The sequence below is a fragment of the Carassius gibelio genome, chromosome B17, assembly GCF_023724105.1.
Source record: "Carassius gibelio isolate Cgi1373 ecotype wild population from Czech Republic chromosome B17, carGib1.2-hapl.c, whole genome shotgun sequence".
Taxonomy (NCBI): domain Eukaryota; kingdom Metazoa; phylum Chordata; class Actinopteri; order Cypriniformes; family Cyprinidae; genus Carassius; species Carassius gibelio.
The window spans coordinates 9,120,336-9,134,465 of NC_068412.1; the positions used below are offsets into that span (position 1 = coordinate 9,120,336).

General features: G+C 37.0%; 3 protein-coding genes across 3 annotated transcripts in view; 2 read left to right on the forward strand and 1 right to left on the reverse strand.

Moving 5' to 3' along the window:
• The first annotated feature begins 407 nt into the window (after window positions 1–407).
• LOC127976692 (CLOCK-interacting pacemaker) lies at window positions 408–4,926 on the forward strand. The gene is made up of 4 exons (XM_052581295.1): window positions 408–560; window positions 1,045–1,160; window positions 1,383–1,552; window positions 2,410–4,926. The coding sequence occupies exons 2-4, from the start codon at window positions 1,115–1,117 to the stop codon at window positions 3,217–3,219; spliced, it is 1,026 nt and encodes a 341-aa protein (XP_052437255.1). The 5' UTR covers window positions 408–560; window positions 1,045–1,114; the 3' UTR covers window positions 3,220–4,926.
• Window positions 4,927–5,513: 587 nt separating this feature from the next.
• Window positions 5,514–8,264, reverse strand: LOC127976693 (palmitoyltransferase ZDHHC22-like). Its single transcript, XM_052581296.1, has 3 exons — window positions 8,105–8,264; window positions 6,580–7,137; window positions 5,514–6,500 (listed from the first exon to the last, which is right to left on the reverse strand). Exons 2-3 carry the CDS (start codon window positions 7,133–7,135, stop codon window positions 6,214–6,216), a joined length of 843 nt encoding a protein of 280 aa, XP_052437256.1. The 5' UTR covers window positions 7,136–7,137; window positions 8,105–8,264; the 3' UTR covers window positions 5,514–6,213.
• Window positions 8,265–8,685: 421 nt separating this feature from the next.
• The window catches only part of tmem63c (transmembrane protein 63C), a 60,703-nt gene continuing 55,258 nt past the window's right edge, over window positions 8,686–14,130 (forward strand). Inside the window, exon 1 of the mRNA XM_052581297.1 lies at window positions 8,686–8,771. The gene's annotated coding sequence lies outside the window, so the exon portion shown is untranslated. The remainder of the gene's footprint in view (window positions 8,772–14,130) is intronic.

The following is a 14,130-nucleotide window of genomic DNA, read 5'->3' on the forward strand; positions in this document are numbered from 1 at the left end:
GGACATGGCAAATAAATAAATAAGATGTGGTTTAAATAATACTTGTAAGATAATAATAATATATAGCCTATTTTGAATTGTGACGCAAACTTGTTGCGTGTCATTGACGTTCGAATTGCGTAGAAAACAACAACAGTTTTGTTTGTTACGTTACTTTCCTTCTGTGGACTACATTTTTCATACATTAAAAATGATGGGATGGAGGGGATGACGCTGCAGCGCGTGCTAGATTCACTCCTGACGCTGCAGTGCAGATTTCACGCCACGCTTCAGAGTCACGTTTACAGTCGCACGGGTTCGTCCCTGCACCAATCAGAAGGCGCTATGCAAATTTAAGGCGGATCTTGCATAGTTAAGCAAGTGACGATTCGGCGGTTTCCCTGGTAACAGCCATTTAAGCCCGTCGAGAAGGGCGGAGCCGTTTGTAAACTCACGTTGCTCTCTGGGCGATCTAGTTTGCACAACAACAGAAATATAAGCTTAGTTTTCTTTCGTCAACCGTCGTTTCAGACACAAGCCTTAACAAGAAAAGGATTTGAGAAGAAGCAGAATTGTTCTCGGTAAGTAAGGAAAAACGTGCGTTTAGTGCTGTAGTGTGTGTTTATGGGAGAGTCTCGTGTCTGGCACCGTGTATCTGCAGCAGCGGGTTCAAGATTTCCAGACTCCGTTCAGTATGTGTCTATTAACAATTCAATACAAGATCTAAAACAAGCTGCCACTGTGACGGTCAAGATGTATTTTAAGAGGTTTTTGTTTTTGTTCTGAATGAGGGTCCAGCAATTATATTTGTGGACTTGTTTACTTGTTTTCATGGCACTCTCCGAGTCTCTGCTTATGATTCATTCATGGGCTGTTTATTTACTACGAGAAACTTTGCATAGTAAATAGCAATATTTGCTAATTCATGATGAAGGTTTTTTTTTTTAATGAAACCCTACATTTGGTCTAAAAGTGAGTGTCCATAAATGTTATCATGTTACACTAGATAATCATTTAGGTTTTTGACTTTCATTTATTAAACCCATGCCTCTGTCCTGCTCTCAGTCATTGCCTGGGTCAGGGCTGAACCGATGGACTGAGATCCAACAATCAGGACCACCAGAGAAGATCCAACATGGGCAACAAACGCAAATCCTCCAGTGAGATCGACAGAGATTCAGGTTTCACAGCCCTTGTTTTTTTTTCTGTGCAAGTATTATGGTCTTAAGCAAAATATGCTGACAGTACTTTTCTTTCTCAAATGTCGTGGTATGATTATTACTAATCCCCCATCACTGATTATATTTATACAATATTGTCTATAATTACTTTGTTATAGGTAAATAACGGCACATAATTAATGGGTTTTACCCTTACAATAATACAATATTTTCTCACTGTAGATGCAAGTTCTGGATATTTTAGTGCCTTGGACCAGACAGAATATGAAGACATGGGACCAAGGGGTACTGCATCACAAAGCATGCCGACAGCTCCTCCGGTGTCTTTCATTCCTGGCTCACATCCAGGCGTCTCTCCCATGATCATAATGAACAACCTTGTTCTCAAGCAGGTATGACACATTTCTGTAAGTCTCCTTGTCTCTTCTTGTTCCTTTTCTGGACAAGCTTTAGCTCATGACGCGTATCGGTTTGTTGCGGTTACGGTAGTGTTTTGGTATCAAAGTTATATTTACTAAATTTGTTATTACAGTTACGGTGTTTTCTGCACGCCATCTTTGACTCTCAAAATATCAGCTAACAATAAGCTGAATAAGATGTTAGTAAATGATTTAAACTGATGTTTTTATGTACCTTACTCAAAGTAGACATAAAATGTGTTTATAATACTATATGTATTAAATCTTAATTTTCATTAAATCTATATCAAAGACAGTGATTTATTCATAACAAAAAGCATTTGAATGACCCTTTAAAGTAGGTTTTCCCTACCCTTTTAGTTGGGATATTGATATAAGAGTAGATATTTCACAACACGTTTCTTCACCGAACCTAATTTAATTATCGGTGTGAATAATGAAATGTTTCTATGATATGCAATAGGAGACAGACTTCGCTCACGCTCTTATTGCCTCTTGTGTGTACAGCTGTTTTTCACAGACACAAGATGTGATATCATTGCACTTGCATATTTCATGCCTGCTGCTGCTGCTTATTAGAGCTAGCAAGCGAAAGCGTTGGAAAACTGAATCCAACTGAATGAGTCGATTACTATAAATATTGTTTTATAAATATTGCAGCTGGGTCAATGACATAAGGGTATCTGCAATAAAGAAAAGGAAAAATCAAATCATGCAGAATATAAAAATATACTTGTGTGGTTTTGAAAAAAAAAGTTTCTGTTTTAAAAAGAGAACTAAAGAGTACGTGTCTGTTTTACAACAATGTTCATTGATGATTCTTGTTTCAGCGTAACTCCGTGGCCCTTGCATCAAAATCTTGGAGCTTAAACCCTTCACTAGATGTGGGTCCTCGGTCCCAGCTGCTTTTCCTCCAGCCGGTCATGTCCGCTGGTGACCGTACCGACCAAAGCTCTGAAGAGCAGAAACCTTCCAGAAAGCATGTTCCCATGCAAAACACCTTTCCAAAAATGTCCCCACATCCTGCACAAGGGTCTACAGTCGATGAGGGTCCCAGTGTGATCAATAAGAGGTCAAACCACAGTCATGCTGGAAGACATCAGCGACGCCGTTATGATGAAAAACCTTTCCACACTTCCACTTTGAAACCGGATGAGTGCGAGACTTTTAAAGATTACGATGTAGACCCCAGCATTGCTTCTTTAGGAGAAACTGGTCACGCTGTTGAAGATGTGGCTGTGGAAAACCCTTCATCCAAGCTTTCTGACCTTCAGGAGCCCCACACTACCACTTCACCATTCTCACTTTGCACTGACTCCTTCCTCACTTCGGTCTCTCGGAAGAGTCCCAAAGCTTCAGTCACCCAGAGCAGTGATATGGAGAATATCCCAGAGGCCCTCTCTCCAAGCTCCAGCAAACGCGAACGCTTCTGCAACACCTATAACATTTTGAATCGGTCCGGCCTGCTGGGCATCACACTGCGCACGAAGGAACTTATTCGACAAAATAAACGTTCCCAGGCCCAGCTTCAGAGTCTGCAAGCTCAGACTGACCTCTTCTTGGAGGCCATATGTAGTGGAGATCCCAAAGTCTGGACGAGATTGCAGCTTATCCTCCAGAACTCTGGAAACAGCGAGTAGATCGACACCTGTGGACTCTGTAAGGGCGTAAGGGTTGTATGGTGTAGTAGCAGGTTCGGATTTGATTATTTCAGCTGTTGTATTCTGCGGTTTTCTGGAATAGCCACCTTTTCTCCAACCACCACTTTTCTAATCAGGTGCTTAGCAAATTTTCAGCATCTTGTCATAATATCAGTAGGAAACATGAAAGATTTGAGTGTTCAGTGGTTATCACTCCAACTGTTATCTATCCAACGTAAGTCATCTTTATCCTTGTTTCAAAAGTATAGTGTTTAGGTAATAGTTGCACCTTTTTTCTAAATAAAGTGATACAGTGATTCAGAGTTTATTAGCAAACTCAATTTGAAAAGAACGCTATTAACCGTTTTGGTATTTCAATCTAATTGGTTACTATTTGGAAAGAAGGCCTTGGAAAACCAGAACTGGAATGCAAAAATATTTTGCTCCGAATCGAACTAAATGGAAAAGTTATTTTCTAATCACTGTAACTTAAAAAATGCCTTTAACAAATGATAACGATATGAGTACTTATAACTTATAAGTGCACTGTAATAATATATATATATATTTTTTTTATTCAGATGAAAATGTGAAATTCAGTATCATCTAATTTGTAAAAATGTGTTTATAATAATATTGTTTGTATGTGAGTAATGTGTTCTCAAATGTGACCCTGGACTACAAAACTTTTAAGTCAAAAGGGTCAATTTTTCAAAATTGAGATTTATACATAATGAAAGCTGAATACACTTTTCATTGATGTATGGTTTGTTGGGCTCAGACAATATTTAACCGAGATACAACTTTTAGAAAATCTGGAATCTGCAAAAAGAAAATTAATAAATAACAACAAAATCGCCTTTTGAAGTTGTCCCAATTAAGTTCTTAGCAATGCATATTACTAATCAAAAATTTAAGTTTTAATGTATTTACAGTAGGAAATTTACAAAATATCTTCATTGAACATGATCTTTACTCAATATCCTAATGATTTTTGGCTTTTGGTATAAAATAATAATAATTAGACCCATACAATGTATTTTTGGCTATTGCTACAAATATACCTCAGTGATTTAAGACTGGTTTTGTGGTCCAGGGTCACAAATGCATCGCCAAGTAAATATTCTTGTTGTTTTCCATGAGAAAGACCAATGGATGTTAAGAGTAAGGGTACTAATAACCATTTGTGCTGGTGAGAATGTTTTTGAAGAAGCACTTCAGATGTGGTTGTTATTTGTAATGCCTTGTTGTATTATTAAGTGAGTGTACATTCATAATTGAGGTTGTGATTGTCAGTAGGTTTGGATGTGAATGAGCCGAATTGGCAATGTACATTTTATTTTATTTTTCTATTGCAATCTGTCATACTGCTTGCATACAGATGGTTCATTGTGTTTGAAAAGCACGTACTAATAAGCTTTGATGATAGAGGTCAGCAGGTTTAGTGAAGTAATGAATGCACTGAATGAATGTGATAGCATTTTTTTTTATATTGTCGTTTTCTGTATTGCATTTGTATTTGCTTTCCAAAATTATAAACCCATTGTGTTGCTTTATCAGAACCCGATCCTAAATGAGACATTTTTGCTGTAGAAATCTATGCAATAGTCTTGTTTGGTTTTAGCCAAGTGCAGTTTTGTATTCTGTAGGTGTCGTTTGACTTTTTATGTGCCTTCAAAAATAAAGGCATTTAAAATATATATTAAAGCTATGCCCTGATTATTAGTTATTTTAAGTTTGAAAAATTGGTTGGTTAACGCCGTTTTATATAACGATATTGGTGGTAACCTAATCCGTTACAAATAAATAAATCACAGAAAAATATTCATCATCATTGCATGCCATATTTTTCATGCATCAAATACAGAAAGATAATATTAATCCACAACAGTATAAGACTAAAAAGATGGTAGAAAATGATTATATGAAAATATCATCTAAGCTGTGATAGCATAATAAACTCCAGTTTCTGAACAACTAACCTGCATTTAATCCAAGACATCTGATCCGGTCAAGATGGACGTGAATGATATTTTGATAAGATATGAAGCTCATTTCAACTGCAAGCCAAAGGATGTTGAGGACCATGTTTCAAAATATCAAACAGGAATGAGAGCAGAGCAATTGTAAGCGTGCACTTATAAAAATTAAAATGCTGCCATGAAACTTAATAGGGGATTGCTGTTTTATAAGAGGGTTTCAGTTACAGAACAGTGACCCTCCATTATTACTAATTACTTTGTCCATGTTGGACAGATCGCAAAGAAAAAAATGAGCACAAATTTACTGCTTGGTTTAATCGTGCTATAAATCAACATGTTTTAATTAATCTGTCCTCAATGGGAAATACATTTGAATTCTTTCTGCAGGCCTTAATGACAAAACCACACAATATCTGCCATTAACTGTGAGTAACAGAAAATTATCCTGCAATCAAGTAGTATAACTGTTTTTATAACTAATAAAGTAATGAGTAATTAGAATTGATTATACTATTTAAATACATTTGTTATGATCAATAACTTTTTAGTGATATTAAATATCACACATTTTTAGAAAAATGATGTTATTAAGTTAATATGTATGTGCTTTTCAGAAATTGAAAATTCAATTTATTTCAATTCAATTCAAACTAAATGTCACCCATATTTTAGCAGGCCAGTTGTGTTGTGTAATAGTGTGCTGATTACTTAGTGTGCGTTGTTTTGTAAATGCACATCCAACCTTTAATCCCGGCCTCCTTCTCTGATGTTACCGCTGCTAATCACTGCTGGCCTGAACTAGGGCTGAAATTGAGTTTCAACACAGTGCTGATAGACATAGATATGGGTGTTACAACCTCTTTGTGACATAACGCTCTCCTAATTTGCGCAGCGTTGACAGAAATCCACTGAAAAGGTAGATCAGTTGCACTGAAGCCCTTCTCACATTTAATAACCGGTCGACAAGGGTCAAATCATGATGAACACACTGATATGGCAAATTCTTGGCCTTTCAGTCATGTTTGTGATCATGGTAGACCTGCCAGTTCCCAGGTACGGTCTCCACAGTCTGAACTGGCAGGAAAAGGCCCAGAGCCCACCGGGAACCGAAAACATCAGTCAGGTTGACACGCCAGGTCCCACGACTGTCTGACAGCTGCCCTTTCTGCAGCTCGCACCAGGTCTGCCCTCGGGCTACTAGAAGAAGCTGCTGACAGCAGAATCCGGCGCTAACCAGTCCGATACCCAGCCAGACGTACAGCATTATAACCAGAAAGAACTGGAGACCTGAAATAAAACCTGAGGGGAGAACAGAAAAAAATTTCTTCTCAGGGATATTTGAACTAGGAAAGCCTCAAGCAGACAAAATGAAACCTACCGAGGAAGAAGTAACCTGTTGAGAGCGGTAGGAGCGTGAGGAACGTCAGTGGGTTCTCAAAGGATATGGAGTATTCCATGGTAAGATACGCCACCCCGATTACCAACGAATACAGACAACAGCAGGACGTATAGATGCTGAACATAATAAAGTAGCGCATGTTCCTATTCCCAATACAGTTTCCTGTGAAAAAGCAGTGGTGGTCCCGTTTTAGAATCACTTTCTTACACACTTTACAGAAGTGGCGTCCATTCAGGAGGTAGTGGGCATCAATTCGGTCCGGGCAGTCGGGGGAACAGACTGGAATTGCTGTCTCGTTGGCACTCTCAGATGGGTACCATATAGTCATCGTGTAATTACCCAGAGCGTTCCCCATGAGGAAGAGAAAGACAGCGATGTGGACCAGCATGGTGGGATTTAGTGCCAAATCTGGACTTTGGAAAACAGTGGGCATGAAGAGGAGGAGGTGGAGGGTGAATGTGACCACGGTTGCTGTGAAGAAGTATGCAGGTGCAATCGTGTTGAGTAGTCTGAGTTTTACCATCCTGAACAACATGCCTGTGTTAGATTAATAAAAGAATCTCTTATTTGAGAAAATTCATTCAGCTGAAGATGATAAAATCATACATTTCATGATGGCCTTTGAAGCAATTCATCCCTATGAAAATGAACACTAATATGATGAAAGAAAGTTATATGTTACTGACATGCTGTAATTTTACTTTATACTTTATGATGCTGTAAAAAATTTAACTTGGCTGTCAATAAAGATGTTTTCTCGGCCAAAAAGTATCAAGAAAGATGGCTTCCTTGGTGGAAATTTGGTTGGTAAATAAATATTGGCGAGGTGTGAAATTTTTGTTCCAGTAAATCTGAACCAAACGAAATTTCAGATAGGTTTAGTGTAACCTAGTTCATACGTTTCCCCAAAACTCTTCCATTGGTCAGTAAAACAGATAGCCCCGCCCCCAACTCACGCCATTGGTTCAGTCTATGTTATTCTAATCTATAGTCTTTGGTAGGACTAAACAGAAAATAAGCAATGCTGGAACCACAGTGTTTACACTTTGTATTCAGGAATAAATTAAATGTGTCTCTTAAACGTCTCTACACATTAAAGTGTGACTGGACATAGTATTTTTAATATAAAAATGAATAAATAAATGCATTCATCATTTTGTATAAAACATATCACCAAGAAACGGATAGCTTCCATAACCCTAAATAGCAGATGATTATACAGACACCTTACGTAGAACAGAATTGACATCCTTTAGGATTTAAATATATAGGCCTATACAGTGTTTATTAGCCAGAATTAATTGTTTTCAGACAATGGAGTGAGAGAAGATGTGATGAACCATATGGAAGCATTAACTAAATAGGTATATCCTATCCTATACGAACGTATATATTACAGATAGGGTTCGTGATAAACAGATTAAGGAACAGCAAGGCCTGAAGCATCGTATCTGTTAGAAACAGTAGCTTGATGATGATTTTCAGGGTTATTGATGGTTATTACCTGACGGAGGCAAGACCAGAGCCGCTTGATCCGCTCAGGAGCGCATCCCTCGCTCACGCTGATGGGAAATTAGCCTATAATTCATTCAGAAAAAGCTAATCAGTTATAATTTGGTAATACTGAGGGCATCTGTTCGCGGTGTCTCTCAGTAGTTTAGCACCGCCTGTTGGTGTGGATACAGCATCCAGCTCCACTGGAAAAACAGTCATATATAGCTACACTCGTTATATGGATATGTTTAGGTGTTTATTCATTAGTCTGTATTACTATGTGAGTTATATCGATATTTTATATATCTATGCCGCTGAATAACACTGTTTTCTACACAAAATGTGCACTTACAATGTTCACCGACAGATGGCAGTGCAAATCAACGCTTTTAAGCACATAGGTTTATTTAATTATTTATGCAGCGTTTGATACATTTTAAAACCATGCCTTAAGACTTAATATTTGCATTTTAAGACGTGGTTCGTGCCAAAGAAGCAAGAGTCTGCGATTCACAGAAACACAAAGTCAAAACTTTTTAATTTTCGTGTTTGTTGAAGGCGTGTCTCTTTCCACACGGTCCCTGGGCGGACGGGCGCTCCCCGCGTGCGCGCGCTGGTGCTGATGCAGACAGACAGAAGCATCCTACCGGACAAACACCGCAGGACGTGTGGGAAAGGTAAGCCGCACTATTGTTATATTCGCCTCGCTTCTAAATGAACTATTCTCAATTATATCTTACAAGAAAGGATCTAACAAACGAGTCAATGATTCATTCCGAACTTCAACGGGTTTTAAAAGTGGGCGTTTTGATCTAACAGTTACAGACATTGCGTTTGAAACGCTATTGCTGCAGAGACCTGGGCAATGCTCGGGTGCCAAACACAGAGGAGGGGTGATACTTAAATAAGTGAACTGCTTGAGGTGTCTATGGGCATACCGATGGAATAATAATGGTTTTTGGTTTGGCTTGTTTGTTTACCGTCTCATGTACAACACCTCCAGGAGCCCCGCTGTTGTATTGTGCCAGGAGAGTGCGCGCGGTGTGCATTCATTATTGTGAGATCCTTATATTGTCTTTTTAAAGTTCTGGCTGCTGTGCTGCTGCTTCTGCTGCTGATAATGGCTTTATTAGTCCTCACATGCTGACAGCTGGGAGTATAATGTCTGGATAATGTATTGAATGGGGATCAAGTCAAAGCTGCGCGTTACGAATCAGAGGATGTGGGCGGATAGATTCTCCACGCTGTTGCAAAGAAGCTGTGATGATGCTCAAGCAGATAATCATAATAACTTTAACGATTAGAAATGTAGTCTTTAATCATCCCTTTGAGAATTAAACATTACTTCAACAGGTACTTCTGCCAGGCACATGCTGGTTTATTCAACACAAAATAAAATAGCCTAAGCCTATTTTCATTGTTTCATAACAATAAAGTACATTCCCCATTAAAATGTTTATTATTAATTTAATTTAAATGATAATATTAATTTAAATGCTATATAATTTAATTACATTTTTATTATATATATATTATGTATATAATAGTCTAAGTGCAGAGATGTCATTAATATTATATAATGGCTATTAAACATAATGACTTTACTTAAATATTTCATCAGAGGTCACTGTGATTGTGAAAGTGATTTATTAGATATACATTAGTATAGTACATTAGTATATTGTTGTGTACCTCCTTTAATTTATATAACTATGACTAAAAAAGGATGCAGTAACAAAAACACTGCATTATAGTCATGAAAATCTATTAAAAGGAATTTGTAAAAAAAAAAAAAAAAAAAAAAAAAAAAAAAAGCCTACTTTAATAAAATTGTCTAATTGCAATGGACCATCCAAAAGTTTGGGGAGGAGGTGTGCTTCATTGTTATGAAAGTGATGTTATTTCTAAAAATAGTCTTCATTTACCACAGCATTTATTTATTTGTTTATTATGGATTTTTTTTAATTGACATATTACTCATTTCAACTCCAACTGTGCAACTGTAAAGAATTCATGGATGAATAATAACATATTTGTAACATTGTGTTTTCAAGAGGTTTTCAGTACCCAGCATGCTTTGCAATAGCCTAAAGGGCATGAATAAAAGTAGACAGTTAAGGGTTATTCTATGTGTTTTTGAGTGATATGAGCAGGGGAATTGTGTGACTGCTTAATGTGCCATTATGCCACCATTTAGAAAGGATTCAGTTGTTGTTTTTAGGATTTTTAGAGTTTGCTTCTGTGGTGAAGAGTGAGGTTTGTGCTCAAAACTAATGTGTGCTTACATTGGCTTTTCTTAGTAAAACAAGGTCTCCTCTGCCTTGTACCACCCACCTGCCTCCTTAGCTACAATATCTGCTAATCTAACAGGACAACGCAGTATAGTCCTGCTGTTCACCAGCAAAACTAAGATAATAAATGTGGCCTTCTGCTAATGAAACAGCAGGTTGTTGCTGGTTAAGCCAGACAGCTAATGTGATTTTTCGGCTTTATTCCTTGTGCTAACCAGGTGTGACACAGCAGTCTTCTTCAGTGCAAATCAGGCCTTTTATCAGATCAGTTTTTTTGTGCCACGACAACAAAACGTCTATAAAAAAAATGAAGCAATAAAAAGGTTGAAACAAACCTGCACACCAAAATCAAACACTGGCAAACAACTAAGCTAGTATTGATTAACTTTAAAATAGCAAACACCTTATCACCAGTTATACTTCTTTATACTCTGACAAGCTAAAATAAGATTTTAAGCCTCTGTGGCATTTGCAACACATGTCATGCTTTCAGAAAGAAGTCATCTTTAAATCAGTGGTTCCCCCTCCGAGCGATAAAAACCTGACATTTCCTCAATGGCCAGTGTCCATTTGACTATTAAGGATAAGACACAGTTATGGCCCCAGTCACTAGTCAGATTTTCCATCTGCTTTCCATTTAAATGGAGCATCTTTGAATGATATTCAGCGATGCATGATAACCAAACTGACTGTATAAAGCAATTAATAGTAGTCGAAATGTCACTGCACTTGTGACAGAATGTTGGTTGAAGCTCATAATTGGATCATGAATAAATCATCAGAACGAACACCTGCTCTTGGCTGATGTCTCTTTCGGCTCCCATTCCTTACTATTCTCAATTAAGAAGAAATATTAGTGGCACTGATTTTTACTTTGCCAGTTGCATCAGAGGGGTGAAAACTTTTGGCTCTTATATAACGTAATGCATTGTGAATCTCTCAAACTCTCCTTTCTGTATTTCTTCTTTTTTTTATGTTTGTTTGGTTTCTACTTGATCAACAAATATACTTTATATATGTGTGTGTTCATATGCACTGTATGTGTGTGTTCATGTTAATATAATATTTAATTAAACCAAGTCCATTAAAGTCTTATCATGTGAATGTTTTTCAACATTACATTTTTTTACATTTACATAATACAATTGCTATAATACAGTAAAAAAAGGCATATTTAAAATTTTATATTCTTTGTAAACAGTGTAGATAGCATGTTAGTTGCAAACAAAGAGATGCACCTTTAATTTAATCAAGTGCTCACTAAAACATCTCAGTTATAGATCAAGTTAATTTCTTTTCAGACATGAATGAAAGTTGTGTTGTCCAAGATGTGTTTTACAAGTGGATCAGTTCTTAAAAGGATAATTTATCAAGTCATTTTTATTAATCTTGATGTATTTCCAAACCCGTATGACTCTTAATATATCTTTGATATGTTATAATAATATTTTGATAATTTAGAAATGAATTCTGTACAGTGGCAGAACATGAAATAAAGCACCTATAATGTCACAAAAAAAAAAAAAAAAAATGACATGCAGCTTGAAGAAAAATTTTCTAAGTGCCAAAAACAACCCAATATTTAGGTGCCAGAAATGCACTATTCTTATTGTTTTTATGCCATTTTTTTATGTTGGTTGGAAAAACCAAGGCAAAAATGTGTATTTCTGCTAAGTTTACATAGAACATTTAAACCATCATTTTAGAAAATGTTTATGATGGTAGTCGTGTTAAATGCATTAGTATCTCTATTCCATGAGCTTTAGATGAAACGTAGAGCAAACTGTAATAACAATCTTTAAAACATCATAAACTATAACATTCCAAAAAGACAACAATAAGCTCAGTAAAATCTATGATGTGTTTATAAATTAGTAAATGCATTTACTACCATGATTAAGCATTGTACTAATGGTTTAAACAGCATGACACTATTCAAGTTTTTTTAAATTCAAATGTATTTGTATATAGTGCTTTTTATGATACAAATCATTGCAAAGCAACTTTAGAAAATTAGGTTTCCACAATATTTAGTAGTAGTGGTGACTGTCAGTTTATGTGAATATGATAGGAATTTTTTGAAAAATTAATGCAAGATGTAGTCAACCAGACAATGAACACTATTAACAGCAATAATTATGTAATTGCATAGTAAGTAGCAATATTTGTTAGTTCTGTATGTTGTTTCGGGGTTAGCATCATCTGAGGTCTTCTGAGGGGGTTGGCATCATCTCTTCTCAGGTATGTATCCGGCAATGTTTCTAAGATGGAAGAATGCTGTTTTTGTAACATAGGAAATATGGTTTTCAAAAGACAAGTTGCTGTCTAATATAACACCCAGATTTTTGACTGAAGAGGAAGTAACAGTACATCCGTTTAGTTGCAAACTGTAGTCTACACGATTCTGTATCTCTGTCTTATCCGAATTTAATCATAAGTATATTTACCTTATTAATTCAATGTGAGGTAAGAGGCAGATATGAGTGGAAGTTCACAAATGAATACCTCTTTGAAAACAACTGTTAGGAACCATGCTTAAACCATTCATTTAGCCAGCAGGTGTGACTACATCATGAGAGGCTTTAAACAACCTTATTTTAGTTCATAATGTGCTTTCCCAGAGTTTGTAGACGTGCTGCTTAGTCATTTGCCAATCCTGCTGCTTTCCCTCCAGTGGTTCGGTGATCAAAAGCTTGTAATACATTCCTGAGAACACACAACAAATAATCCTCAGTAAAATGTGTATTTGGCATCTCAACGCAGCACAGGCATGAATATTTGATGGTGCACATGGCTGAGATTGAAAGTTGATATATCCTTCTGCAGTACACCAAGAGCCACAGAGGCTGGAGCGTGAGCTATAGAGAGTTTGCAGAGGTAATGTTTGGATATGGGTAGATGGAGCTGTTTATCTTCCGTAGATTCCCTTTTGCATCATGACATCCAAGAGCTGGCATGTAGAGAGTTTCTGGTCTTGTTTGTAAGTTCTTTATCATCATCTACTTGATTTGTTGTGTAAGGACCACATACAGGTTTGTTTCTAAAATTATCTTTGGTGCAATAGTGTCTCATTCATACACCCACACAAATACACAAAAAGATTGAGACTGGCACCTGAGGCCTTCACACAGTGTGTGTGTGTGTGTGTGTGTGTGTGTGTGTATGTGTGTGTGTATGTGTGTGTGTAAGAGAGAGAGAGAGAGAGAGAGAGAGAATAAGAAATAGTAGCATGGCATCCTTGGTATCAGACAGAGGTTAGGATGTCTGACTGAGATATATGAATGACCAGCATCTGGGCCAGTTAACATAGCTCAAAGGTTGCTTATTAAAACTGTAGCTGTAAAAATAAATATGAAAGAAATGATGGCTCTGAAACCATTGATGAAACCATTAAGTAGACCAAGCCGTTCTTTTCGCTCCTTGTACCTGTCACGACCGGGATACAGGAAAATACGGAGAGAGATCCAAATGCGGGTATGTCATTTATTAGGGGTAATCCAAATCGTAAACAGTCCATGCAGGGGTCAAAACCAAAGACAAAAACACAAGGCAATAACAGGACTATGAAATGGACGTGAATATCATACAAGGACTCCGTGCCACATACTAAGACAGACAGGATATAAATACACAGGGAGATGACAAACGCTAATGGGGAATTGACTGAGTGCAATGATTAATGATTAGTGACAGCTGAGTGCAATGCGAAGATAGAGATCATGGGAAATGTGGTTCAGGAAGTGAC